Genomic DNA, 27,229 nt, shown 5'->3' with positions numbered 1-27,229 from the left:
AACTAAAATTCAAATATTGTCATGGGATGCATAACTTGCTTGATTTGATTCTGTTTTATCTGTAATGTCTTCACATCTCTGTGGATTTACATAAAAACATGACGATGATCACATGATTATTTATTCAAACATGATACAACACGAATCACATCACACATGGAATTTTTTGAACAAAGAGTAGTATATGGTAGTAGTGTGTCTTGTTGCTGACCCACGGAATCAGTTGAAGACGAAACGACCCTTAAAGCGTTGAAGATGATGAACAAAGAGATCGACCCGATAAAACCATTCACGGGACCAGCGTGAGTCGATGCAGAGAAACGCTGACAAGGCCAAGGATGTGGAGATGTAGACTGCAACACAAGTCCAATAAAACCACACCATGTCTATCACATCATCACCTTCTTTCTCTTCCTCTTTGGCCTGCTTTGATGCACTCGGCTCTGGGGCACTCGTGGGGTTGCAACTTTTATTGGTAGGAAGACCACAGAGATGAGCGTTTCCTATGTAACTCCTTTTGTCAAAAGTTACAAGATGGCCTTTGAAAGGGATTTCACCTGATAAATTGTTGCATGAGACATTAAAGTATCCTAAACCGCTGAGGTCGGTTAGCTGAGGAGGAATGTTTCCATCTAGCTTGTTGTTTGATAGATCAAGACTCTCTAAGTCTTTGAGCTTTGAAATGCTATCTGGTATGGAGCCTGTGAGGTGGTTGCTTGACAAATTCAGGGATCTGATGTTCACAAGATCTCCAATCTCAACTGGAATCTTGCCAGATAATTGGTTGCTTGACAAATCCAACCCATACATGTAACGCAGAATATCACCTTGATATGCTTCATATCTTCTTTTCGTTAGAAAATCCACTATGGTTTCTGGTTTCAGTTGATAACCATTGCTGACACCGTCATCGAGGTTCAGAACTGATGTATAAGCCCAATTTTGCAAGAATGGAACCTTTACTGAGTAAAACGTTGTAAAACCAAAACTGTCGTATCTTACTCCACCAAAAGACATGTTACCCAAACATGATGGTATATCACCTTTGAATTCATTGTGAGACAAGTCCAGGAGACCAACTTGACTCAGCTGACATATTTCCTCAGGGATATGACTTTGGAAGCTATTATTCCGCAGAAGAAGAACACGTAAACTACTAGACGATCTGTTGCCAATAGTGTTGAGAATCTTTCCAGAAAAATTGTTGTTCCTCAAATCAAGCACCTTTAATCCGGCAGCCTTGAATAAAGTGTCTGGAATTGATCCAACAAACTCGTTGTTGTGAATTCTCAATTCTCTGAGAGATGGAAAATCAACATTCCCTGGAATGGAACCGGAGAAGCTATTATCTGAAATGTCTAAAACATTAAGCTGTAGATTTTGTAGCTGACGAGGGAAAGGACCTTTCAGCTGATTTCCCTTCATGTACAGATACCAAAGGCTTGACATTCTACCAAACCAAAGTGGAAGCGTGCCTGAAAAGCCATTATCTGATATGTCTAAAAGAGCTAGATTCTTGGAGTTCAACAGACCATTTCCAAGACCACCAGTAAAATTGTTGCCATCAACAAGTAGCCAAGCTAAATCAGTAAGATTTGCATGCTCCGGAAATATTCCCCCCTGGAATTGGTTGTTAGACAGCTTCAGAACCTTGAGCGAGTGGCAAGCACTTAAAAATGTTTTAGGTAGGTGCCCAAATAGACCGTTAGAAGACACATCCAAGAATTCTAGACTTTTCATCTCCCCAATGGAAGATGGAATGGTTCCATGTAAATGATTTGAAGCCAATTTCATATACCTCAGGTGTGGGAAGACAACCCCTATGTCTTGTGGAAATGAATCGTATATCCTGTTACTCGAGATATCCAGAACTTGCAAGCCATGAACAAGCCTAGGTAGTTGAAGCTCTGTCAACAAATTGTTATTAAGTAAAAGTATCTGCAGCCTTGTGTTATTCTGCACAATCCAAGTCGGAAATGCTCCTGTCAACTGGCTATAAGATATATCAATGTAGCACACTTCATGCTGATGAACAAGAAACTCAGGAATTTTGTTGCCAATAATGACATTATGTAACATTAGCATCTTTAATTGAAACAGAGGAACCCACGAGCTCTCACTCTGAGCTTGGATCATACCAACTTTTGATGACAATCTGAATACTGTGAGCCTTGTTTGATTGGCCAGTGAATTGAACCAGAATGAACCATTGAAGTTATTACCAAGAAGCGATAAGTACTCAAGTGCTGATGGTAGACCAAACACAAAAGAAGACAGGTTTCCGTTCAATTGGTTGTCAGATAGCTCAAGAGTTCGAAGACGAGTTAGGTTACTCAGACAATAAGGCAGACTTGTCAAAGCATTTCTGCTTAAATCCATCTCTCGGAGATACATTAGTTTGCAAAGCTTTGAGTTGCCTGAAATTAGTCATAGAGAAATTCAGTTGAGAGGGTGATAAAGATGAGAAAGATAATGAGTGATTATTCACTATTTCACCTTTGAGGGTCAAAGACAATTGATTGCTTCTAAGATTCAATACTTGTAAGGATAAAGGAAACACTACACCTGCAATTTGAAGGATAGATAAATAAATTAAAAAATGTTTTGCATGCTCCACTAGGCATCTACTATAACGTCTACATGTATAATGATTCTTTTCTGTCTCAATCGTTCACCGTCTTACCTAGGCTGTCTAAGTCGGTGAATTCATTGCCACTTAGATCCAGTTCTTGCAACTTTGGCATATCTTTGAGTACTGCATCAATAACACAAGAATCATTCTTATACTATCAAGTAAAAAAGATATATATTATTTAGTTTACTTGCTTAAGACGTTAGTCTCTTCTTGCAAGAATAATTTACTCACTTACCTTCAATAGATCGAGTAAGGTTCAACTGATTGTCTGCCAATATCAAGACATTTAACTCCACAAGATGTTCCAAACCTGGAGATCACCAAAAACAAATGTGTTATGATTAGATATTTTACACATAGTTGGCTAAAGGTCATAGTTGCTTTATGGTATACTCGGCCAACCTTTAAGTCGGGCAGTGTCTGAGAAATCATTGTCGCTAAGATCTAATGTTTTCAGCTTTATCGTTCTTAACCCTCCAATAACACATAATGATATCATTAGCGATATGATAAGCCAACAAGAATATCTGCCCCCTTTTGTCTTTGTTCTTCTCACCGTCACCAGCCTGGAAGTCGTTTATATTATTGCTACTTAAGTCCAATACTTCCAACTCCCTGAAGTTGATTAAACCAGCTGCACACCAAAGTCTCGATTAGTCATTATTTTTGTTATTAGAGAACAAAAGATTAGCCTTCTTAACACATTAATACTTTAGGATTCTAAACTATGTTATGTTTGCAAATTCTACCACGCCAAAACCAAGAAGCCACTTCAAGAATGAATGAAATTATTGTTCACAAACATCTGTAAAGTATTTTTGGGAGAATTCACCCCTAGCTATTCAATTTGTTCTTTTTTTGGTTCAACGTTACTGTGAGAAATAGAGGAAATCATCAGGTCAAAGAGATCTTTCATTACCATTCGGAGGAAAGAGTACACCTTCAAGTAAATTGTCACTAAGAACTAGAGTCCTGAGCGACCTCGCTGCACTTAGAAAAGGGATAGCACTATTGTTGAGACGATTTTTATAGAAATCCAAGGTCCTCAGCTTCTCCAGTCTATCAAGGCTCTTATGACCTGAAACCGTAAAAAACCCTTAAATTAGAAACTGGAAAAAAATATAGTGGTAACTTCCTTAAAGAACGTACCATGGATGAGGTCAAACAAGTAATTGAACCCATTCCCTGAAAATTCAAGGGTTTGAAGTTGAGGGAAGCTATGGAGCAAAGACAAATTCAATGGCCTGTCCAAATCTGTGTATGGCATGATTTCATTCAGGGAGAGGACGACGATGTGACCACCACCAATAGCGTCACTGCACTTTACGCTCTCCCAACGGCAGCAGTCACTCTTACGATGACTCCATGATTTGAGAATGCTTTCTTCTTCGGGATAAATAGGAGTCCCTTCGTCTTCTTCTCCCGCATTGATGATAAGATTCTCGAGATATGACTTGAGTTGTAACAGACCCATTCGTTCAGTTTCCACACATGCTTTTATCTGGAATTGGAGCATCATTGTTATTGTTATGAACACCAAAGCCATCATCTTCTTCTTCTCTTTAACCCACCACCGGCTTCTCGCGTTTCTTGTCATTGTTCTCTTTTTTCTTTCTAAGTTTTAGTGTTAGAAACTGAAGATTTTCTCCCCAAACTTTAAAGAGCTTCATTGATGTAATTAAGATGTGAATATACACTATACAAGTCAACGAAAAAGTCAACCCAACTTTTGACATTTGAGTTTAACTCCAATAATGAGAATTGACCCATGACTCCATATCTATCGAACGTATGCCTCTCAAGTCTCAATATCAACCTCTATGTCTCTGGGGCCAGGACCTTTTGCCGTTTTTTTTGGTTGTTGGTCAAAGCTACACTTTGTTTTGTTGCATAAACTAGATTTTATCCCGCGGTACACCGCGGATCGATTTTTTTATAACTAAAAAATTATTTAGCAAAATTTTAAGTTGTATTTGTTTTGTTAATATTTTTTATTTTGTTTAGTGTTTCTGATTTTATAATTAAATTTTGATTTATAATTCTAGGATTTCATCCATAGTATATTGTTTAATATTAATATCGATCCAAACCCGTTGCACCATATAACCCCGTCCCGTAAAATTAAATATCATTTGTTATTTTTTTTTGAATAATATTTTTATCCACTACGGGTCGCATATTCATGCGGATAAGCCCGTAGAGAGTTGCGGGTTTGCGGGTCGACCCGCCAAAAGAGAAGCTATCTTTTGAAACCCTTTGTTTTATTTAGAGGTTTTGAGAAAATATCCCTAAAAAATAATTTTCATTATATGAAAAAAAAGTAGAAGAAATTGTAGTATCAACATTTCCGATTTTTACATCACTCGTTACTATTAATTTTTTTTTTGCAGATAAAAATCAGAACTTAACTAAGTCGAGATTTTTAAAAAGATTGTGTAGAGATTTTTGGTAAATTGTTGAAAACATATTTGATTTCAAAATCTTTACTTAAATAGATAAGGAAAGATTTTGTAGAAATTTTTGCTAAATATATGATAAATGAATTTCATTTAAAAATCTTTACTTAAATAAAACAAATTTAAATAATTAATGTTAATAGTATGCCATTGTAAATACTTTTCAACTTCAGGATTTATTTGCTAATTGTGATCCAAAAATGTATATATAGATTAAGTAGCAGACTAAAAAAACGAAAGGGAGAGTTCATTAATGACACTTTTAAATGTTATGTAAGATTTGAGCCCAAAAGCCTATTTCAACTATGTAGGTTTTGGGCCAAAAACTGATATGGATTTGGCACCTTTAATAAAGTCAAATTGAGTCATCATCAACTTTGACGATCAAAATAATGAAAATTCATCATCATCATCTCTCCCACCAATTTCATTCCTTTGCTTCAACTCTCAGACTCTTCTCTCATTCGCCTCACTCATCTCTCTCTCATATTCCTTTCTTCTTCCATCTGATTTATCTCTCCCTTTTCTTTTGGAAGAATCCCGTACTCAGAATCAGGTTAGCGATTAGCTTCTCTTATCTGTTGTTTGGTTCTTGACCGATTGCATGTTAAGGTATGTTCTCTTACTGATTCTCCATGGCTATCTTCAACTTTCTTTTTTCTCTTTTGCTTGTAAGAAATTTAGTGAAATTTTCTGGCTTTTTAGGAATTGTATATATAGTTACTAACTTTATTCAGTTTCCAAATGAAGAAGAATCATGTTTATTAGCCCAACTGAATTTACAATTGATTTTTCTTCTCTTTCATGTTTGGCCTGTGATTTGTCTTCTCAGTTCTGTGTGCTCAGGGAATTTTTTTGGTGCACTTGTGATTGAGAATCAGGGATGGTTATGTGCTTGTCACAAAGATACAATCTGTTTTGTGAAGACACATGATTTTCAGTTTTGTTTATGTCAGGTAATGCCAAGTGGTTGAGAGATTTCACTATGATGGAGTTATCTCTAGTCAGATTATGGACCACTTGTTTCTTCTACATATCGACACTGCTTTTTCTGCTCATCGGTGGAGGAGTTTACTCTCATTCTGAATATTTGATTGGACTGGGAAGCTATGACATTACTGGCCCGGCTGCTGATGTAAATATGATGGGTTATGCTAACATGGAGCAAGTGGCATCTGGTATTCACTTCAGGCTCCGGGCTCGGACTTTCATTGTCTCTCAGCCTCAAGGGAAGCGGGTTGTGTTTGTTAACCTCGACGCTTGCATGGCTTCACAAATTGTTAAACTAAAAGTGATCGAGAGACTCAAGGCAAGGTATGAACCACCTAGTCTTTTCCTAGGTTGACTAGCCTTAGTTTTTTTTTTTTATAAGATTGTAGTAGCTAAGTCTGTATGATAATCGAGAAGGAATAATTAAGCTGTTGTTTGCAGATATGGGGATCTGTATACTGAAAAGAATGTTGGCATCAGTGGTATTCATACCCATGCCGGTCCAGGGGGGTATCTTCAGTATGTGATTTATATTGTAACATCACTTGGATTTGTTCGTCAGTCGTTTGATGCCCTTGTGGATGGAATCGAGAACAGTATCATACAAGCTCACGAAAATCTTCGACCTGGATCAATTTTTATCAATAATGGTAAGTACTGATATCCCCTTCTCTCCCTGTTTTCTGAAAGAATGATTATTGCTGGAATCTGATATAAGTTTTGATGGTTACACGAGATATTGACAAATGAAAAAAGTAGTCAAACGATGTGTGCATTGGAAATAATTCTCAAAAAAAGAACATGTTTGTCTTCTTCATATGTGTTGCAGGATTGTTCTTTGGAACTGTATTTTCATTAGGCTAATTAAACTTACCTTACAGGTGAGCTCTTGGATGCTGGTGTAAACCGCAGTCCAAGTGCATATCTTAATAATCCTTCAGGAGAAAGGAGTAAACACAAGTACGACGTTGATAAGGAAATGACTCTCTTAAAGTTTGTGGATGATCAATGGGGTCCAGTAGGTAGTTTCAATTGGTTTGCTACCCATGGAACTTCCATGAGTCGTTCAAACTCTTTGATCAGTGGGGACAACAAGGGTGCTGCATCACGATTTATGGAAGATTGGTTTGAACAGAATACTGTTGAAAGATCCTACTCTGAAGAGTTTATTTCAGATGAGATACCTAGAAGAGTTTCAAGCATAATCGAGAATCATCAGGACAACCGTAAGTTTACCACACCTTTATAACTGCTGTACATTGTGTCTCTAAAGATGGAACAAGATAAAATATTCAGTGTGTTTGGTCTGATGCAGATCAAGAGTTGCTAGAGCTTGCATCTTACTTTGAGTCACAACCTGGTAAGCCTGCAACTAGAATTTCAAGTTCTGCAAGGCGAGTGAGGAGTGCTCTGAGGAAGGCAGATATGCCTGGCTTTGTTTCTGCTTTCTGTCAAACGAACTGTGGAGATGTTAGCCCAAATGTGCTTGGAGCCTTTTGCCTAGACACTGGTCTTCCTTGTGATTTCAATCACAGTACATGTGGTGGGAAAAATGAGATGTGCTATGGGCGTGGACCAGGGTATTCACTTGTCTTTGTTTTCTTTTTTGTCGTCTTACAAGATTGGATAGCACAAACATATCATCATGACCTATTTTTCTTTAACATTGCAGCTATCCTGATGAATTTGAGAGTACATGTATAATTGGTGAGAGGCAATTCAAGATGGCTTTGGAACTTTTCAACAAAGCATCTGAACAGCTAGAAGGGAAGGTTGATTACCGCCATGTTTATGTTGACTTTTCACAGCTCAATGTGACACTTCCTGAAAAAGATGGGAAATCAGAAGTTGTAAAAACATGTCCTGCGGCAATGGGCTTTGCTTTCGCTGCTGGAACCACAGATGGACCAGGAGCATTTGATTTTACACAAGGAGATGATAAGGTATTCAGTTAAAGTCATAATGTATCATCCAATAAGTAAATATTGCCTCCATGCTTTCCAATTCTTAAGTCTACCGTTTGGATAAATCAGGGGAACCCTTTCTGGAGATTGGTGAGAAACGTTCTTAAAACACCGGACAAGAAACAAATCGACTGTCACTATCCAAAACCCATCTTGCTTGACACTGGAGAAATGACAAAGCCATATGACTGGGCTGTAAGTAGTTAAAAATATGAACTTCCATGAGTCTTGTTTATGGTTTTAAGACTCTACTCTAACTTGTCTTTGAATCCAGCCATCAATTCTTTCATTGCAAATTCTACGTATTGGACAACTTTTCATTCTTAGCGTTCCTGGAGGTAGTGGAGAATCTGCAGATTGTCACACTTCATAATTTTGACTAACTGCGATGTTTATTAGTCCTGTCTGTCTTTCTTGTCAGAATTTACAACCATGGCTGGAAGGCGTCTCCGCGATGCAGTGAAGACACAACTTAAAAACAGTGGTAATAAAGATTTGAGTGGTGAGATTCACGTCGTGATAGCTGGATTAGCTAATGGTTACTCACAGTATGTGACTACCTTTGAGGAGTATCAAGTGCAGAGATATGAGGTAAAAGCTTATCTACTGACCCTTTAGAACAAACAAGAGTTCATATTTTTACATTAATCTGCATCTGTTGCAATGGTTGGATTTGTTAGGGTGCATCTACGTTATATGGCCCGCACACCCTCAGTGGCTACATTCAAGAGTTCAAGAAACTCTCCAAATCTCTCGTCCTTGATATGCCTGTTCAACCGGGGCCTCAACCGCCGGATCTTCTTGACAAGCAACTTAGCTTCCTCACACCAGTCATGATGGACACAACTCCTGACGGAGACAGTTTCGGGGATGTGATTTCGGATGTTCCTAAAAACTTGTCTTTGAAGAGGGGAAACGACCAGGTGACTGTTGTATTCCGTTCAGCTTGTCCTAGAAACGATCTACTGACAGAAGGTATCATCACCCAATTCCAATAGAATAAATTTCTTGTTTAATATCTGAGTTTTTTTATTTCTTGAGTTGTCCTTGAAACAAGCGACATAGAGACTGAGGATTGAAAACTGCATTTGTGCTTACATGTGAGCTTTTCTGTTCTTATTTCTGTGATGAAGGATAATAACCTTAACCATGGGGCATAGTTGCGTTAGTGCAAAACTGTGAGCTTTTGAAAGTAAAAATATTGAAATGTTCAAGCTGGCGTGAATTTCTCATGAGTTATGCTTATGAATTTCTAAAAATTACATATGCTAATGTCTGCTTCTAAGTCATAGACAATTTCAAAATAAGTAACTTGACATATTTTGATGCTAACACGAGATACTATATTCATGGCAGGGACGTTTGCTCTGGTGGAGAAACTAGAACAGAAGGACAAGACTTGGACCCCAGTTTATGACGACGATGATCTATGTCTGAGGTTCAAGTGGTCGAGGCCTAAAAAGCTGAGCTCCCGAAGTCAGGCCACTGTGGAATGGAGAATTCCCGAGTCTGCATCACCAGGGGTTTACAGGATCACCCATTTTGGTGCTGCAAAGAAGCTCTTTGGGTCAGTCCACCATTTCACAGGCTCTTCTAGTGCTTTTGTTGTAACATAAAGAAGTAGTAACCAAAGTAGATGTAGTAAACTTGTATCATACTAGGTTTACTTGATGCACTGTCTTGTGCACTTACATGTATTACACAAATGTAGCCAAAGAGTATAGAACGGTGTCAAAGAACTGAGGTTGAGAAGTCTTATGGAATGCAATATACCTTTTCATGTAAATGTTCACAGACAATTTAACTTAAGTATTCAAGTATAGGCAACTACGGTTGTGTTAGTGTATAAAACTATAAATTATCTTCCAAAATGGAGTTAGTTTGTTGATGAATCGTTATAGTTTCAAGGATAACTAATTATGCTGAACTTTGTTATCATAAAACATAATAAGTCAAGAAAACAACTGATTCTAGAGGGTCATACAATGGAATCTCACAAAAAAAAAAACACCAACATTATCAATGAATCTTCAACATTAGGATGAAGAGAAATTGTGGATACAAAGGGCTCTTAGGGATTAGTGTCTTCTTCTTCTTCAATCTTAGGAGCCAAGTAGTAACGAATGTAACCCATCTCAGCAACCTTATACTCCACAACCACTGGCAACTCTGACGATAAGCTGATTGTCACAGTGTCTGACAATGGAGTTGCCTTTGTGAAGGAATTCATGTACCTTAGGGCAAATGAGAGTGACACTGGTTCCTTCATCTCTATCACAATTGCATCTTCCGGCTGCAATACACAAAACGAAAGCCTCATTTTAAAATGTTACTCTAATGAAACCGCCGTAGAGTTCATCAACAGTTTCATAGTTTTATGCAAAGAGAGTTGGAGATGTCAATACCTTGTCTACAGTTGTGTTCTGCCTAAGCACAATGTTAGCGGTTCCAATGTCACCGGCAGTGGAAAACTTCACCCCTTCTTTAGTCACAGAGATCACAACTGCAACAATAACATCAAGCCAATCTCTGTTTAGACTCGACATACCATCTCAGATTAACAATAGAAACAATGCAGTACACAGTACAATGTACCTGTATCACCAATGCTACTGAGATCTTTGCAAATCCTGGAAAACTCATTCGACGGCATCCTAACGATTGAGTGGTACTCAGCATCAGGTATTCCCAGATGCTCACTGTCTATATCCATCAACTTCATCTCAAAATCGGCAATCTTGTCTTGCGCTATAAATCATCCAACACAAAACCAAGTTAAAAGATCTTGCCTCACTGGTAAGTGGTAACCTCAACAAACAAACGTGTGAAATTTCTACCTCAAAATTAGGAAGCAGCTAGGTCTAACTAAGTTTTGAAACTTCAAACTATATACAACCCCTAAGAGAACTAAATCATTCCACCATTTCGTACACATAGAAACCAGAGATTAGAGTAATTCAGTCAATTAGCAGATTCACTTACTGGGGCTCTCGAACATGAAGGTGACGGTGTCGCCGCCGTCATCAGCCTTGATGGTGATGATGTCATCATTTCCGGCACATTTGAGCATCTTCGACATGTTGCCGAGATTCATCCCCATGGAGAGATTCCTGTCGCATCTGTAGTGCTCGAAGCCTTCGGATCTTAGCAAGAGAGACACCAGCGCCACGTGACTCGAATCCATAGCTTGGAGCGAGAAGCCAGTGCTGGAGCAGTCGAAATTCGCATCGTTCACCAGATCCTTGATTGATTCTAGAACCTTCTTCAACAACGAGCCCTGAACAAGTCGTAGCTCCAACATCTCGTCGTCTTTAGATATTATCAGAGTTAAGAAGGAGAATCGTTTTGTGGGTTTTAGAAAGAAGATTTGACATATCGAGGATTCCAATTTATAAGCTTTTTTATTTTCTGGCGGGATTTCGCCATTCTAAGTTATTTGGTTCCCGCCAATGCACTAGTGGGATGCCTCAATTGGTTATCAAAACTAAACATTTTGTAATCTTTTCCACTATTTAAAATTTAAAACCCCAATCTAAAATCTTATTGAAGAAACTTAGATTGTCCAAAACGTTTTGAAATTTTCAGTAAAAAAATTTGTTGACTATGAATAGTAAAGAAAGTCAAAATTTCAAATGTGATTTTTTTTTGTCAACAATTTGATTCTACAATTCTATAAAAATAAAAAGAATATGAATCACGGCCATATCTAAGATTGTTCACACATCCGTTCGAATTGTCCGTCTTTTATCTATTGTGTATCCGTTATAATGTCTATCTATAAATGGTTTAATATATTTTAACAAATTCAGACGGATTTGGAAGAATTTTGTCTATTACCAATTAAATTACTAAAATTTTCCAAATTATTTGATCCTAAATTTGAACATTAAACGAATTTGGTCTTTTGGATAGTGGTGGTTTTAGATAATCAAGCTACCTAAACCGCATCCTATAATTGGATGGATGAGTTTGGTCATTACAAAAGTTAAGAGGATTGATTCGTGTTATTAAAGGAAGAAAAGTCCATTTCGAATTTTAGTGAAAGTTTGGGGGTTTATTTGCAATATTCCAAAGACAAAACACGCGAATCCAAAACCGACTCTGCCCTAGTTAAAAATCCCGTCGGCTCCTTGGTGTTCGAGATTTGATATCGAATAATCGAATCAGAGGATAAGAGAATGGCTCACAGAATACTGAGAGATCACGAAGCTGATGGATGGGAACGCTCTGATTTCCCAATCATCTGCGAATCTTGTCTCGGTGACAACCCCTACGTGCGAATGGTAATTTCTCGATTCAATCTTAGATTTTATGTTACTTGTTTTGTTTCAGTGGCTCCTGAATCTTCTTTGCGGATCTCATCTCTTGCTCGTTGATGTTTTTCTGTATATTGGAGTGGTTAACTTAGTAATTTAGGTTTTAGGGTTCAGGTAGTTATCAAATTCGTCGGAAGTTTGGTTTTTTAGATCCAAATTCGTCTAGTTATAGTTCGAATTGAGTATAGCTGCTGATTCCTTTAGCTTTCAGCTGCAAATGTTTTGATTAGGAGATAGAAGCAGTTTTTGTTTGTCTGAGATGCAATTTCTGATTGAGTTTTATCTGTTGATATGTAGACTAAAGCGAATTATGATAAGGAATGCAAGATTTGTACACGACCGTTCACCGTGTTTAGGTGGCGACCTGGCCGGGATGCGAGATACAAGAAAACCGAAATTTGTCAGACTTGTTGCAAGCTGAAAAATGTATGTCAAGTCTGTCTTCTGGATCTTGAGTATGGTCTTCCAGTTCAAGTCAGAGACACAGCACTCAACATTAGTACTCATGACTCTATCCCTAAAAGTGATGTCAACAGAGAGTATTTTGCTGAAGAGCACGACAGAAAGGTATGACCATGTTCACAATTCTTCCTTTATTTTTTAACTAAACGGTTATATTTCAGTATTGGTTGGTTTGAGAATTTGATTAGGTTATGTGACCATTATGAATGATTGATGGTGGCTTATCTAAGTGAATTTGTTTTTTTCTTTGATGTAGACTAGAGCTGGATTGGATTATGAATCTTCATTCGGGAAGATGCGACCTAATGATACTATTTTAAAGCTTCAGAGAACAACACCATACTATAAGAGGAACCGAGCACATGTTTGTAGTTTCTTCATCAGGGGTGAGTGTACAAGAGGTGCTGAATGTCCATACCGGCATGAGATGCCCGAAACAGGAGAGCTATCCCAGCAAAACATTAAAGACCGTTATTACGGGTAAGTTGTTTTCTTCTGTATGTTTGACTTTGTTGACGTTTTATGTTTCTGCTATGGTACTATTTTCTCCTTGATCATTCATATACTCTATTTTCGAAGCTTCTGACTTGTGAATTGTGATCTTCAATTCATGGGCTGAACTATGCTATGTTGGCTCGCAGTGTAGTCTTGTTACATAGGGTCTTTTCCAATATTTGTTCCCTTAATAATATATTAGTACTTCTGCATTTATGCTTGTCAAAGAGTCTGTTTTAACTGTTTCTCATCTTCTTTTACACATTTGCAGTGTTAATGATCCAGTTGCTATGAAGTTGCTCGGCAAAGCTGGTGAGATGGGCACTTTGGAATCACCAGATGATGAAAGCATTAAAACGCTTTATGTCGGTGGACTTAACTCGAGAATCCTCGAGCAGGACATAAGAGACCAGTTCTATGCTTATGGAGAAATCGAATCCATCAGAATCTTGGCTGATAAAGCTTGTGCGTTTGTCACATACACAAGCCGAGAAGGAGCAGAGAAGGCCGCACAAGAGCTTGCCAACAGGCTAGTTGTCAATGGTCAGAGGCTAAAACTCACATGGGGAAGACCCAAACCTGATCAAGATGGTTCAAACCAACAAGGCGGTGTGGCTCATAGTGGTTTACTACCTCGAGCCGTTATATCTCAGCAGCATAATCAACCCCCACCAATGCAACAGTACTACATGCACCCACTACCAGCTAACCAAGACAAACCTTATTACCCATCAATGGACCCACAGAGAATGGGTGCAGTCATTTCAACCCAAGAGGCTGGTGGTTCAAGCACTGAGAACAACGGAGCTTCATCTTCTTCTTACATGGTGCCTCCACACCAGCCATACCCACCACCACCATATGGATATATGCCATCGCCTTACCAGCAGCAGTATCCTCCTAACCATCATCATCATCCTGGTCCTATGCAGCACTATGCCCCGCCCCCAGCAGCTTACCCGTACCCACAGCAAGCTGGCCCTGGATCAAGACCTGCACCGTCTCCAAGCGCGGTCTCTGCTCCATCACCCGACTCTGCACCTACTGGGTCTGGAGCACCTTCAGGATCCTCTCAAGAACCTCCTACTGTTTCTACTACTACTGGTTTGTCTCAGTAGAGAACAATTCTCGCTTAAAATGTACTGCAAGTTTGCCGCTATTCATCATCTCGAAGGTTTTGTACTCAGAATGAATCATTTGCTGCTACTTTTTTAGTTTCAACGTCGAAATGTATTGTTTTATAAAACCGGTTCTTAATGAAATGTATCAGTTTTAGAGGCAATTGGTTACATGAAGAGTATGCAGTTATTCGTCAATTTCATAAAGAACATTGAGAATATTGTTATCACAAATTTCACATTGCTCGAATCGTTTTAAAATTGATAAAATTCTACTAGAAATTTGGATGAATGGTTAAATAATAATTAATATGGGAAAAAAGACAGCAATCTCCAGGTTCATCAAAATATTTGGGCCTTTTGTGAGTATAAAGCTGGGCCGGACGCCAAACCGAAAAATGTGATTGGATTTTAAAATTCAATCGCGTCCGGCTCTCCCGAAGCTTCTTTCTAATTCGTCTATATATATATATTCCCCACCAATGATACACGGAAACGTGAAATTCATTTTGTTCCGGTGGGTCAGGTGCAGAGAGTTCTGGAACATCATTCATTGCGCTAGAGGAAACGTCCGCCGGTAATTTTCTCTATCGATTTTATCGTCGTTCGTTTTTAGTTTCCGATTCAGAGCCGTTTTACAGAGTTGTTTTCTAAATTCTGTGGAACGATTGTCTTTTAGGTGTTGTTAGATCTGAATTGTTACTATAAATTACCATGTGTTTAAGCTTGATTCTAGATTTGTATGGAAAATAGCTAGAGAGATGTAAGCATTTAATCATGTGATCGAGTATCATGAAGGTCTAAATCTTGTTTTATGTGGAAGCTGGTTTGGATGTTGAACGTATCGTGATTGGTGTTTAGACCTCAGGGATCAGATATTTTTGTCGTCCTCGTAGCTTAAAATTTGGATTATTCTTGTAGATTTGGTGGTTTTGCATGTTCATATAAGTTTAGACAATACTCTTGAAGCTAAGAATCTTAATTATTTTATTTTTTTTCTCTTTTCTTTTAGATGTCTTACTCAAGAAGGTCAAGATACTCTCCATCGCTGTCTCCTTATGACAAGCGTCGTGGAAGGTCTGTCTCAAGGTCATTGTCTAGAAGCCGGTCAAGGTATATGTCTTTTTATTAGCTTTGAATTTTCGTGACTTGATGATGTTTACTGCTTTTAAATGCGCCCATATCTGACTGTTTTACAACGCTTTTTTTACATTAGGAGTTTCTCAAGCGATGCTGAGAATCCTGGTAACAGTTTATATGTAACTGGATTGTCTCACCGGGTAACTGAAAGAGATCTGGAGGATCATTTCGCTAAAGAAGGAAAGGTTGGATGTTATCTCTAATTTTGAACAAAATTCAGTCTTTTGTAGCTCAATAATGCATCCCGTTCATGAGTTAACGTTTGTGAGCTTTGATATTTCTAGGTAACGGACGTTCACCTTGTCCTGGACCCATGGACTAGAGAATCTCGCGGATTTGGTTTTATCTCTATGGAAAGTGTTGGTGATGCTAACCGTTGCATCAGATATCTAGATCACTCTGTTCTGCAGGGCAGAGTCATTACAGTTGAGAAGGTAAAAGACTAATTACTAGTGACTGCTACGATAGAACCGTAAATGAATGTGATCTGGCCAAAGCTGATATATGCAAGTACTGGGCAATTTAATATTAATATTTCTTTTCTTTGAAAATATTTAAAAGCTGTTTTGCTGTTTGTAGCAGCAGTGCTTCACCAAATAGCAAACGTTGCAACAGTTCAAACACATCAAGTCTCAGACACTTAGGGTTGTATGCCCTGCATTCCTCTCTTTCTTGAACAACTTAATATTCCTTCCTTTAGTAGCTTCAAAGTAGGAAGGTTGTTTTTGTCGTGTTTCCTGTTTCATTGATACATATCTGACAGTGTTGTGATATCTCTGGTTTAATATTCAGGCAAGGCGCCGTAGAGGGCGTACTCCAACTCCAGGAAAGTACTTGGGGCTGAGAACCGCTCGGGGTATGACATCAGTTGTATTGGTTTTATCACAATTCGTTAGTGGGTGTTTCCTGATTTTCCTTTACATGGTTTTTGTTTCTTCCCTTGCAGGACGCCATAAGTCTCCTAGCTACTCTCCCTGCAGGTCTGTTAGCAGCTCTCGTAGTCGAAGCTACTCATCTGATCGGAGCAGATCTTATTCTCCAAGCTATGGGAGGAGAGGAAGGTCTTCCTCATCATCATCCTTTTATAGGCGAGGCAGATCTTACTCTCCTTCGAGATCTCCATCGCCTGTTGATCGTTACTACAGGAGACGCGAGAGATCATACTCACCTTACTACAGGCGAAGAGACCGGTCCAGGTCCAGATCCTACTCGCCTTACTATAGAGCACGGGACAGATCACCTTACTACAGACGGAGGTACAGGTCCAGATCCAGGTCATACTCGCCTTGCTACAGAGCACGTGACAGATCATACTCACCCTACTACAGAGGAAGAGACCGGTCCTATTCACCTTACTACCAAGGGAGAGACAGGTCCTACTCACCTGAAAGTCGTCACTACAGAAGGTATAGTGGCAGGTCAATATAAAAACAGATCAACTGAAACTGCTTAGTATTGTTGTTACTGAAATTACGTATGAAATCAGGTACAGGTCGGTATCGAGAAGCGTAAGCCCTGGGAGGAGAAGCATGTCATGGAGCACATCCCCAAAGAAGGGAAGGAAAGAGAGCAGAAGCAAGTCTCGCAGGCGCGACAGGCAATCTTCAATGAGTCATTCGAGGAGCGCAAGATCAAGCACCTCCAGATCCGTCAGCCCATAACAGTCTCTAGTTGACATCAATCACTCACGCCTGTTGTTGTATTAAATATTTTGGGACACGTGTATTCCTTGTATTTGTGAATTGATGATAGAATGGTGCTGTACGGTTTGGTGTTTGATGTTAGGATTATTATCAGTTCTATGTAAACGTTGCTTGGGCGACATTTCTTCTTTTTTTTTTTTTTTTTTTTTGTTCAAAAAGTAAATTTAACTTAAAGAACTAAAATTAACATGATTTATTAGTGATAGTTATCTTTTGTTATACACAAATTTCTTGGTGATGATTTGTCACCATTTTATTAGGGATCATAAATCTGAAGTTCGAAAATATTGTCGTTTTTTTTTTGGTAAGATTGTATTGTCGTTTGCTTAGACAATTCAATCCCCAAACTATATTTGTGCCTAATTATTGAAATTCCATAAGTGAAATAAAATAATTCTCCAACTGATCTAATGAACATCTCCAACTGAATCTTAACAATTCGAACTACAAACTTTAAAAATTAGCAGAGAACAAATTCAGGAAATAAAAGTCAAACCCTAGCTAGAAAATTTAGGAAAGGTTCAAATTATTAAAAACTTCTAGTAGTAATTAACTACCTTGGGGAACAAAAAGAAAAAAAGAAAATAAAAAATCAAATCTAGTCTTTGAAATATTTCTTCCAACGCGAGTGTGTCTTCCAACGCTTCTCGGCCATTTCCTCAACAGGAACACCTTTGGTTTCGGGAAGATAATACACGACAAATAGTCCCATGGCAATGTTCATTACTCCGAAGAAGAAGAACAAGTATGATCTGAATCTGCATAGAGCCGACAAGAAGAACTGTCCAATGATGAAAGTGCAGACCATGTTCATCGCTACAGCACAGAAGTAACCTGCATTTCTCACTTCAAGAGGATAGATCTCAGACGGAACAAGCCATCCCAATGGTCCCCAAGACCATGCAAATCCAGACACGTATATGCAGATGAGGACCAATACAATCAGCGGCACGGCATGGCCAGTAATAGGACCAACCAGTTTCAAGTGAGCTAAGAGAATGCCTCCAATTGTCATCTGCGTAAGATGATGAATAGGCATAGACGTTAACTTGTTATTCAAGTTAGATTATGTCTAACATGTGACACAAGCAAAAAGAAGAAAAACTAACCTGTGTAGCGGTCATCTGGATAGCTCCTTCGACCAAAAGACATTTTCGACCGGCCAAATCAACCATTACAAGAGAGATAATTGTTGCGACTGCGTTCACACCATTGGTGACAACAGTAGAGATCAGAGAAGCGTTGTTACCACTACCCATCGTCTGGAACAAAACTGGAGCGTAGAACATAACAACGTTGATACCGGTGAACTGTTGAAAGAACTGAAGTAACGTTCCACACACCAATGGTGGTCTGTTCTCACGATTGGTGAAGAGTTCTTTGAATGGGCTTTTCACTTTTGTCGAAACCTCTGTTGCGTATTTGATCTCATTGAACTCGAGCTCAATATCTTCAACGCCTCTGATCTTTCTCAGGACTTGCTTCCCTTTTTCGTCTTTACCGCGCTCGATGAGACTAGCTGGAGTCTCGTGGATAAAGAAGGATCCTATCAAGAGGATTAAAGCGGGGACAGCTGCACCACCGAGAGAATATCTCCAGCCGTTTTTCAACGTGGAAGTTAAGTAGTTCACATAACTTGCTGCTAAGATTCCAATGGTGATGAGAAACTGGAACATGACGTTTAGTCCTCCTCTGTATTTCGCCGGAGCAATCTCTGAGATGAACAATGGGACGGTCTGCAAAAGTAATGGCTTCAATGTTAATAAACAAAAAAAAAAAAAAAACGCTAATAGGTAGACCAAAGCGTAAGAAAACTACACAAACAAGTTAAGGCATAAAAACAGAGCAGACCCATACGAAAACAGAGGAACCCTAGATGAAAACAGAGGAAACCACTGAAATAAATGAAAATTGAGGGTTTAACATGATACCTGGTTACCGAAACCGATACCGAAGCCGAGAAGAATACGACCACCGATCAACATGCCCAGGTTTTGGGCAGATAAGTTGAGAATAGCACCGACGAGGAAGAAGATGGAGGCGGAGATGATCGTGGGTTTTCTTCCAAAAGCCCTGGAAACATAGGAAGCAATAAAGCTAGCAAAGATTCCAGCCAAGTAGAGTGACGAAGTGAACAACTGCAAGAGCTGGTCATCGAATTTGCAGTAGTTGTTTTCGTGTACCCTGTGTTTCTTTTCGTACACGTGTGGGAAAAAATCTAACAAGAAAGTGTCCATACTCGTCACACCTCCTGCAAAATTTGATTACCATTAGTTAATTAATTGATATCACTTAAAAACATTCAAACCCTTAAAACACAAACCTGAGATTCCGATGTCGTAACCAAACATGAGACCACCAACAGCAGCAATGACACAGCAAAGAAAGACTTGAAAAGTCAGTTTTGCAGGAAAAGCTTTAGTGCCTTCTTCGACATTCATCGAACCAACAGCCATTGTTGTTGCTCTCTTCTTTTAATATTTCTGATTATGTGATATTAAGGATTCGTGAATAGAACTCAATGCCTAGAGTGGAGATGCGTTTCTTTTATAGATGAGTGCAAGGGTTTTGGATATACTAAGATTTTGCAACAGAATCTGAATATTTTTCATCGGAATTTTCTACTGACTCGATCCAGTTTTATCTGAATAAATGTAGATAATTACTGATAATAAATCTGTGATTTGATTTCAAGATATTATCATTTAGATAAATATACAATTTAATTCTTGACATATTTTCTTTTGATATCTTGTTAAATCGTTTAGATCAATTACGATATTTTTTTTTTATTTTTGTTAAAGTAAAAGATAATGACGTATGACTAAAATAATTGACAATAATATTAAAAAGACTTTATTCAAAGAAATACCAAAAGAAAGTGAATCGACTATACTGTCTTGGTGAAGAAGTGCACAACAAAAAAAAAAAAAAAAACGGATTTGTAAGAGAAACAAATGAAAAAGTATGGATAGAATTTAGACAAATAATTATCCGCATGTTAAACAACACAGATAATGCATGAAAAAAAAAAATACACCTATATTATTGTAAGAAATCTAAGTATTTGTTATAAAAAATCTTTTCTCTTGTTAAAACTTTTTTTCCATCATGGATAAAAGTTTATCCATATGTTTTTTTTTTTTTGGATAAAAGTTTATTCATATGTTTTTTGACATCATTTATCCACATGTTAAAGAAAAATTTAATCCATATAAATTTACCAAAAAAGCAGATAAAAAAAAAAAAGAGACCACTCATATTTAAAAGTAAAAAAAAAACGATTGGCTATTAATCAGGAGAAAAGTAAAAAAATATATCAAAAATATTTAGAGCTTCATAATCGGGAGAAAAGTAGTGGTAGTTTAAATTTACTTATCTTGTTGACATAATCAACCATTTATTTATTTTTAACATCTAACAATCAACCATTTATTTATTTTAAACTAAAAGACATTGTAATTTACGAAAATGTAAATAACCAATCATTATCAGATTTTCCACTTTTTACAACATAAGTTATATCTCAATTATCATCAAACAAATCGATGATCACTTCACTAAATCAACTTTAGCATATACATAATCTGAATTTAGCTAGGAAACCTATACTTTCTATACTGCATAAGCCTGAATTTGTTAAGTGTTAAACAAAAGAAGAAACTTCTTCTGCACTTGCCTCAGATTGTCCCTGTTTTAGAAAACACACTTCATCTTTCTGTTAAAAGTAGATTTCAGTTCAAGTGCACGGAAAAGCCATTGAAACTGACCTCTGAGCACACTTCATCTACTGTCCCCATCAACACCACCTGATTGATTATGAGGAGATTCTGGATATGGAATAACAAGTTGAGGTTGACTATCTAATGTATGTTCCAAACTCTCAGAATTCAGAGTATAAGTCTGGTCTAAAGGTAACAACATGTCTGGTAATACTGATCTTGGGGAAGTAGCAGACTCGTCTGATGTGACATTGTTCACATTTGAAACTTCAGGTTCAATAAGTTCTTGCATCTCTTGAGTTGATTGGTCTCCATCATTTCCCCCAAAATGCTCTTCGGATTCTTGATTTGTTAAGGGTTCAGGTTCATCAGAGTCGTCATTTATCTTCATCTCATCAGTCGAGTTTTGGACAAGTTCCAGTGATTCCTGTCAAAACGGTATAAGGAATATATTCAAATTCAATATTTTGAGAAACACATTGAAAGAAGCAATCATGTTCCATAAAATCAGACAAGAACAAGAACTATATAACCTCTTCTCTTCTTGGAATAACTTCATTGATGTGAGGAACTGTTTCCAGTGGAAAGTGTCCGGATTTTGAGCTATCTTCTTCCTCAGATCTTTCACTGACATTTGTACCATCAGACAGACCCTCAAATTGTTTGGCTTCATAAGTTTCTGGAGAGATTGTAGAACTCTTTTCATCGAAAACTTGACCAACTTTCTCCACTGGTAACATTTGAGTTTCTGCAGTTCTATCCACAATGCTCTTCTGTTTCACCTCATTTTCCTCACCACTAAAGCGCGTCTCCTTCCCGGTTTCTGATTCGTAGACAAAGAGTGATTTCTCTTCATCAGAAGAATTATTCCCATCAACTGTAGTGGGAGGTGATCCGATTTCAGAAAACTCAACTTGAAGATCAGATTCTGCGGATAACTTATGACCTTTTCTTGAGCTGTAACCAAAATGCTCCACGTATCTTTGCCTTTCGGCTGCTAAAGAAGTCGAAAGTGAACCTGTGTTTCTAGGAACTAAACCAACTAAAGGGTTTTCAATACGAAGATCACCATTTGGTTTCCCGGAAGTTCCAGAAGAATCTGCTTGATTTGAGACATTGGAATCCGTTTCCCTTTCTACAGGAGAAAGCAATGAGTTTGAATCACTCACAACAATCTCTGTCATGTGTTCTGACTCCATATCATTTACTTCTCCTCTTGTTAGATCTTTTCCTTTCATTATAGGATGTTTGTCCCCAACCAATCCATCATTGCAACCTACATGAGCAAGGATCACAATCGTAGAACTTAGAATCATTTTTTAATCTATAAATGTAAAACTGAAGTTAAGTTATTTAAAAATTTTGACCGTTACTAAGAAAAGGCTTTCAAGTGTTTTTGCATGTGTATGTTGTATCAATAAGACAATAAGCCATTTACATTGTAAGCTACAACATTTTTCAGAATGATGGGAGAATGTACCTTGTTGTGGTCTAGACAAACCATCAATTGACTTTTTCCACGGTTCCCATTTCGTGTCAAGCTGATTTTCCAATGGAAAGACTCTGCGACAAAAGCTTTCATGGCGGCAGAAGAAGATATCATTAGGGTTGGCTGCAAACTCCTGCTGAAAACTATCCCCTGAGAGGTTAGGCTTCTCTTCTTGTGGATCATAAGGAATATCAAAGGGGTTTTTAGTTGGTAATAACACAGAAGGTGCAGATTCAGGCATTTGAAGGCCATCAACTATATAGTTTTCTTGATGCAAACCGAAATAGTTGCGTCCAACACATATTGAAGGAACTTCCATATCCATTAGGCTACTCTCAGCCGCAAGTCGGACTAATCTCCTCATTTTCCTTCTTGTAATCAAATGCTCTAATCTCTTGTTACGTTCCATCTCAGAGTTTCCTAAATCCATCAAATTCTTCTGATCATCCTCGGTCCAAGCTACAAGTACCTTTTTGTCTTCATGAATAATTTCTTCTTCTTCGCCTTCTGATGACGATGAAGATTCTATTTCGGTTTCGCCACCACCACTCGTTAACCTCTCCGATGGATCCACATTCCCGGTTGTTGAAAGAGTTTCTTCATCTAAGCTAGGCTCAAAGGAGAAATCTTCTGCAACAAGAAAGGCTCTATCTTTCTTGGGTTTCTCGAGTTTGGGAGATTTATCAGTGTTGGGGATTTCGCCATATAGAGTTGTTAAAATGACTTTGTCTCTCTCATCCTCGCTAGCCTGAGAAGAGTCCCAATCTTTCCCAACCTCTTCAACTTTCCTTCTGGCATTTCGTCGAACACTTCGTTGGTGCTTTAAGTCAGCCTTTCTTGTTTCTTCTTCCTCAGACCTCTTTTGGGAAAATGGTGAAAACAAATTATCCGTTTTGATACGCAAAAGCTTGAAACTTGGATGATTCCGAAGATAAAACACAGAGCAGGCGATTAATGGAGAAGAGTAAAGGACGAAATAGAAAAGCCGAGGGAGAAAAATGTATAAGAGGAAGATAAACGCAGAAACACCAGACACAACGGGGTGATTCTTTACGTTTGTATAAACGATGTTCGTGGAAAATCTGAGAATTTTCCAGAACAGAGTTCCGACATCTTTGGCATCAATTCTCATGTTTTAAACAGCCCTAATTCTCATAACCATTGAGAGATTATAATCCAAAGCATTCTACGGCGGTTTTGTTTTTTCATAGAGAATCAAAAAATGTTTGAAAGGAAAAACAAAAATAGTTTAATTGAAGAAGCGAAAATTGATCGGTAAGAGAGAGGTCAAGCTTACATTTGAAACAATAACCAGTCATTAAAAATTAGAAGTTTTTTTTTAGATTTTAGAAATTTTCTCTCTTTTGTTTCGTTTTGGGTTTTCAGTTTTCAGAACACACCGCACACGGACGGAGATGACAAATTAGGAAATGGATAAGAGAGGGCGGGAGTTAATTAGTTGCTTACACATGTTTCCTGAGATTCTTGTTTTCTCACACTTTTGATCACATTTTTTTCTAGTTGAGATATTGACCCTTAGGGTTCATAGATTTTTGCATCTCGACATATCCCTTCTTCAAAAGAGTGGGCTATATTCCTAAGTTCTAGCAAATTCTTATCTTTTAACAGTTGTTAGCAGATTTGGGTGAGACCTTTGATAATTTTCAAAACCAAGATGTGTGTCACTGCCACCTAATTGGACTACTGAGTAGATTTGTTTTGCATCCTTCACAAGTCACAACTCCTTATAGTGCATGTTCCGAGATATGAATCCTTATTACCACTTTTAATAGCCACTCTTCCTTGTTAACTCTAAAGTCAGTTTTTGTTTCTCAATCTTTAACTGATGCACAAACAATCAACTTTTCTCATGATATCTAATTTGACTCCATTGAGAGTTGGACACAAAATCAGTATGACAGAAATTGAGGATGATCTCTTTAAAAACTCTAAAATTAAATACACATTTCTCTTGTTGTTACACAAAAAGGAAAGAGAAGACCTCATCAAGGAGAGTAAGAAGATGTGCTCAAGATTAAGCCACACTTGAAGCAATTGGAACTACAGGTGCTACTCATTCTTAAGCTTCCTCTGACCCTTCATAACACAAACAAAATGTAATCACGTATCCATATTAACACATCACATTTCTACCTCTTCATGCAATTAAACCAGACAATAACGATCAAACACAACATTAAAAATTTCCGACAAAAAGCAAGTTCCTTTCAACATAACACTAACCTTCCGTGTCATCTTCATCGTCATCTTCTTCCTCCACCGCATCAACACCGTACCTCGCATTCAAGAACTCCACAGCCGCAGGAGTCAGAACAAGCTTATCAGAGTTCAAAATGTCAAACAGATTCAGCGTCCTCGGCGTCAACATCCTCAACGTTCCAATGTTCCTGCTCGATTTCGCCACATTCTCATCCACATCAATCATCAAAAACATTGCTTTCTCCTTCGGATCCAATCCCCACCTCTGCATCGCAGCTAAGAAATCTTTAGTCTTGGGCTTCTCAAACTTCTCCCCAAATTCCTCCACCACTATCGCACCACCTTCCGCCGAAACCGCACTCGAAAGCGCCGTCGATATTGCCAGCTTCTTCTCCTTCCTATTGATTTTAATCGACCAATCCTTAGGTCTGGGCCCGAACACCACACCTCCACCGGGACGTAACGGTGTTCTCTGAGATCCACGCCTCGCGTGACCAGTTTTCTTCTGTGCGTAAGGTTTAATTCCACCACCACGAACTTCACCGCGAGTCAGCGTCGACGCAGTACCTCGCCGCTTGTTCTGCAAATCCGTCACGATGGCTCGGTGCACAACAGCACGCGCGGTATCCTCCGGCGCCGTTTTGAGGTCTAGATACGTTTCCCCGACCTTCTCTCCTTCGAATGAGATAATCGGCAGAGTCGCTAGCTGGGAAGCGACAGAGAGTGGTTTCGAGACTCTGCCGGAGCCGAATTTGGCGACGGAAATGTAGGTTTTAGGGATTTGGTGAGAGGAAGACAAAAAGAGAGAAGATGAGAAGAAAGATAGCGGATTTGGCGCTGTTGCAGAGGAAGCCATTGTTGTTCACTGACCTGATCTATCACAACGAAGAAGAAGAAGAAGAAGACTGAGAAAGTAAGTGTTATCCACTCTTCCAATGCCTATCTTGTGCTTGGTGAGAATATAGGCATCTGTTTGGACATAAGGATATAACTATCCCATCTATGAATAACTCCAGCTGTCGCTCGCTAGTAAGAAAGAATCAAACTTCAAAAGTCAAAAGCCTCTTATGTATCCGGCAGGTTTTAAGAGACATACTCTGTGATAAACGATAGTTGAGACTTTTGATACAGATATCTAAGATACGAGCGCACGTTAGCTAAGGCCATATCGGCTTAAAACGCACCGTATTCATTCATGGCTTCGTCGGAGCCACTCGACCTGGTTGTTACCGTCGTCTCTGCCAAGCACCTGAAGAATGTCAACTGGCGTAACGGTGACCTGAAACCCTACGTTGTTCTCTACCTTGACCAAGACCACCCTCACTCCACCCGCTCCGATGATTCCGCCTCCATCAAACCGGTGTGGAACGAGCGGATCACTCTTCCTCTCACCCGATCCGTCCACGAATCGGTCCTCAACATCGAGATTTTTCATTCCAATTCCTCGGATCTGGCGAAAACCCTCGTCGGATCGGTTAGGTTTCCTCTAGCTCGCTTGATTGACTCGGATGGGTCAATGATTCCGGAATCGATCAATTCGCTTGAGCTGGTCCGTCCATCGGGTCGGCCACAGGGGAAGATTCGCTTGAAGCTCGCGATCAAAGAGAGACCAATCCCTCCACCGCAGCATCCTCCGCCACGTCCTCAATCTCAACCACTAGATTACTACTCTGCCCCTCAAGGAAACCATTATTACTCTCCTACCCCTCCTCCTCCTCAAGCTCCGATCACCTCTCCGTCTCCTCAGCGTGACTACAGAGAATTCTCACAGTCACCGTCTCCGTCTCCTTACGCATTCACTGATCATTACTATTCCGGGTATTATTATCCGCCGCCTCCACCACGTTCAATGTACGATCGTGCCTCCAATTACGGCCTCCCAAGTGGCCCATCTGCTCCCGTCGATGCCTTCTCATCGATTGATCACAAGCAGCCTCCTTTAGCCCCTCCTCGGTTTTCCAATTACGGTCCACCGCCTAGTGGGCCATCAGCTCCCGTTGATGCCTTTCCGGGTAACGAGTACAAGCCACAGGCTCCTCCTATAGGCTCGCGATTGTCTAGCTACGGAGTGCCTAATGGTCCATCGGCGCCAGTCGATTACTCACCTTATGATCACAGGCAGTTACAGAAGACGATGGGTGGATTGAGCTTGGAAGAAGAGAGAGCTGCCGCAGAGAGGTCTGAGAGTGATTTCGGAGCTAGGCCAAACTACAGCTATGGCCGCGATTATCGCCGTGAATGTTGATGATGGAAAAAGTTGTTGACTTTCATAAGTGTGTGGCCTTTATAAGGCTTTACTTATCATCAGATTTACCATCCATGTTGGTGTTTGTAGATCACCAAGAAATGGCTGGTGAAAAAAATATGAATTTGGTGAAGACAGTATATCTTTATGTCTATATGTATTTCTCGTTTGTGAATTGATTTGCTTCTTTCTAGCTGCTATTCTGTTTATGTATGTGTACCTTTGTACATGCTTCTAAAACATCTCTGATTTCTTTCCTTCTTTCAACTTCTTG

The 27,229-nt window shown here is 38.9% G+C and overlaps 9 protein-coding genes across 20 annotated transcripts; 4 read left to right on the top strand and 5 right to left on the bottom strand.

Moving 5' to 3' along the window:
- Positions 1-16: 16 nt before the first annotated feature.
- Positions 17-4,533, bottom strand: LOC9328460 (LRR receptor-like serine/threonine-protein kinase FLS2). 2 transcript variants are annotated; one of them, XM_002889598.2, is made up of 8 exons: positions 3,785-4,533; positions 3,555-3,713; positions 3,192-3,269; positions 3,038-3,109; positions 2,871-2,945; positions 2,684-2,755; positions 2,497-2,565; positions 17-2,417 (listed from the first exon to the last, which is right to left on the bottom strand). In XM_002889598.2, the coding sequence occupies exons 1-8, from the start codon at positions 4,230-4,232 to the stop codon at positions 220-222; spliced, it is 3,171 nt and encodes a 1,056-aa protein (XP_002889644.2). In that variant the 5' UTR covers positions 4,233-4,533; the 3' UTR covers positions 17-219. The 2 variants fall into 2 exon arrangements, with proteins under 2 accessions (XP_002889644.2, XP_020869762.1); XM_021014103.1 differs by having other exon boundaries at positions 3,576-3,713.
- A 956-nt stretch (positions 4,534-5,489) lies between these two features.
- On the top strand, positions 5,490-9,831 carry LOC9325708 (neutral ceramidase). Its single transcript, XM_002892351.2, has 11 exons — positions 5,490-5,647; positions 6,048-6,405; positions 6,523-6,731; positions 6,963-7,307; positions 7,397-7,661; positions 7,754-8,024; positions 8,115-8,240; positions 8,320-8,383; positions 8,467-8,636; positions 8,726-9,020; positions 9,402-9,831. Exons 2-11 carry the CDS (start codon positions 6,077-6,079, stop codon positions 9,659-9,661), a joined length of 2,334 nt encoding a protein of 777 aa, XP_002892397.2. The 5' UTR covers positions 5,490-5,647; positions 6,048-6,076; the 3' UTR covers positions 9,662-9,831.
- Positions 9,832-9,955: 124 nt separating this feature from the next.
- Positions 9,956-11,505, bottom strand: LOC9328459 (proliferating cellular nuclear antigen 1). The gene is made up of 4 exons (XM_002889597.2): positions 11,028-11,505; positions 10,641-10,793; positions 10,451-10,548; positions 9,956-10,338 (listed from the first exon to the last, which is right to left on the bottom strand). The coding sequence occupies exons 1-4, from the start codon at positions 11,344-11,346 to the stop codon at positions 10,117-10,119; spliced, it is 792 nt and encodes a 263-aa protein (XP_002889643.1). The 5' UTR covers positions 11,347-11,505; the 3' UTR covers positions 9,956-10,116.
- Positions 11,506-12,100: 595 nt separating this feature from the next.
- On the top strand, positions 12,101-14,607 carry LOC9328458 (zinc finger CCCH domain-containing protein 4). Its single transcript, XM_021011283.1, has 4 exons — positions 12,101-12,328; positions 12,659-12,928; positions 13,080-13,303; positions 13,590-14,607. Exons 1-4 carry the CDS (start codon positions 12,224-12,226, stop codon positions 14,434-14,436), a joined length of 1,446 nt encoding a protein of 481 aa, XP_020866942.1. The 5' UTR covers positions 12,101-12,223; the 3' UTR covers positions 14,437-14,607.
- Positions 14,608-14,917: 310 nt separating this feature from the next.
- On the top strand, positions 14,918-17,408 carry LOC9325707 (serine/arginine-rich splicing factor SR45a). 11 transcript variants are annotated; one of them, XM_021011284.1, is made up of 7 exons: positions 14,918-15,013; positions 15,449-15,549; positions 15,653-15,761; positions 15,861-16,010; positions 16,369-16,432; positions 16,523-16,982; positions 17,063-17,408. In XM_021011284.1, exons 2-7 carry the CDS (start codon positions 15,449-15,451, stop codon positions 17,235-17,237), a joined length of 1,059 nt encoding a protein of 352 aa, XP_020866943.1. In that variant the 5' UTR covers positions 14,918-15,013; the 3' UTR covers positions 17,238-17,408. The 11 variants fall into 11 exon arrangements, 8 of the variants coding, with proteins under 8 accessions (XP_020866943.1, XP_020866945.1, XP_020866949.1 ...); XR_002329185.1 differs by lacking the exon at positions 17,063-17,408 and adding an exon at positions 16,162-16,221 and having other exon boundaries at positions 14,925-15,005; positions 16,523-16,557; XR_002329183.1 differs by lacking the exon at positions 17,063-17,408 and adding an exon at positions 16,156-16,221 and having other exon boundaries at positions 14,925-15,005; positions 16,523-16,557.
- A 234-nt stretch (positions 17,409-17,642) lies between these two features.
- LOC9325706 (sugar transport protein 2) lies at positions 17,643-19,861 on the bottom strand. Its single transcript, XM_002889596.2, has 4 exons — positions 19,603-19,861; positions 19,211-19,530; positions 18,389-19,015; positions 17,643-18,294 (listed from the first exon to the last, which is right to left on the bottom strand). The coding sequence occupies exons 1-4, from the start codon at positions 19,733-19,735 to the stop codon at positions 17,878-17,880; spliced, it is 1,497 nt and encodes a 498-aa protein (XP_002889642.1). The 5' UTR covers positions 19,736-19,861; the 3' UTR covers positions 17,643-17,877.
- Positions 19,862-20,738: 877 nt separating this feature from the next.
- On the bottom strand, positions 20,739-24,252 carry LOC9325705. Its single transcript, XM_021010832.1, has 3 exons — positions 22,482-24,252; positions 21,535-22,277; positions 20,739-21,428 (listed from the first exon to the last, which is right to left on the bottom strand). Exons 1-3 carry the CDS (start codon positions 23,620-23,622, stop codon positions 21,063-21,065), a joined length of 2,250 nt encoding a protein of 749 aa, XP_020866491.1. The 5' UTR covers positions 23,623-24,252; the 3' UTR covers positions 20,739-21,062.
- Positions 24,253-24,334: 82 nt separating this feature from the next.
- LOC9328457 (50S ribosomal protein L4, chloroplastic) lies at positions 24,335-25,790 on the bottom strand. Its single transcript, XM_021010834.1, has 2 exons — positions 24,735-25,790; positions 24,335-24,587 (listed from the first exon to the last, which is right to left on the bottom strand). The coding sequence occupies exons 1-2, from the start codon at positions 25,564-25,566 to the stop codon at positions 24,571-24,573; spliced, it is 849 nt and encodes a 282-aa protein (XP_020866493.1). The 5' UTR covers positions 25,567-25,790; the 3' UTR covers positions 24,335-24,570.
- Positions 25,791-25,810: 20 nt separating this feature from the next.
- On the top strand, positions 25,811-27,222 carry LOC9328456 (wiskott-Aldrich syndrome protein homolog 1). The gene has a single exon (XM_021010833.1). The coding sequence runs from the start codon at positions 25,906-25,908 to the stop codon at positions 26,953-26,955; it is 1,050 nt and encodes a 349-aa protein (XP_020866492.1). The 5' UTR covers positions 25,811-25,905; the 3' UTR covers positions 26,956-27,222.
- Positions 27,223-27,229: the final 7 nt, after the last annotated feature.

Source organism: Arabidopsis lyrata, assembly GCF_000004255.2.
Source record: "Arabidopsis lyrata subsp. lyrata unplaced genomic scaffold ARALYscaffold_1, whole genome shotgun sequence".
NCBI classification, from domain to species: Eukaryota; Viridiplantae; Streptophyta; class Magnoliopsida; order Brassicales; family Brassicaceae; genus Arabidopsis; species Arabidopsis lyrata.
This window is presented reverse-complemented; position numbering and strand designations above follow the sequence as displayed.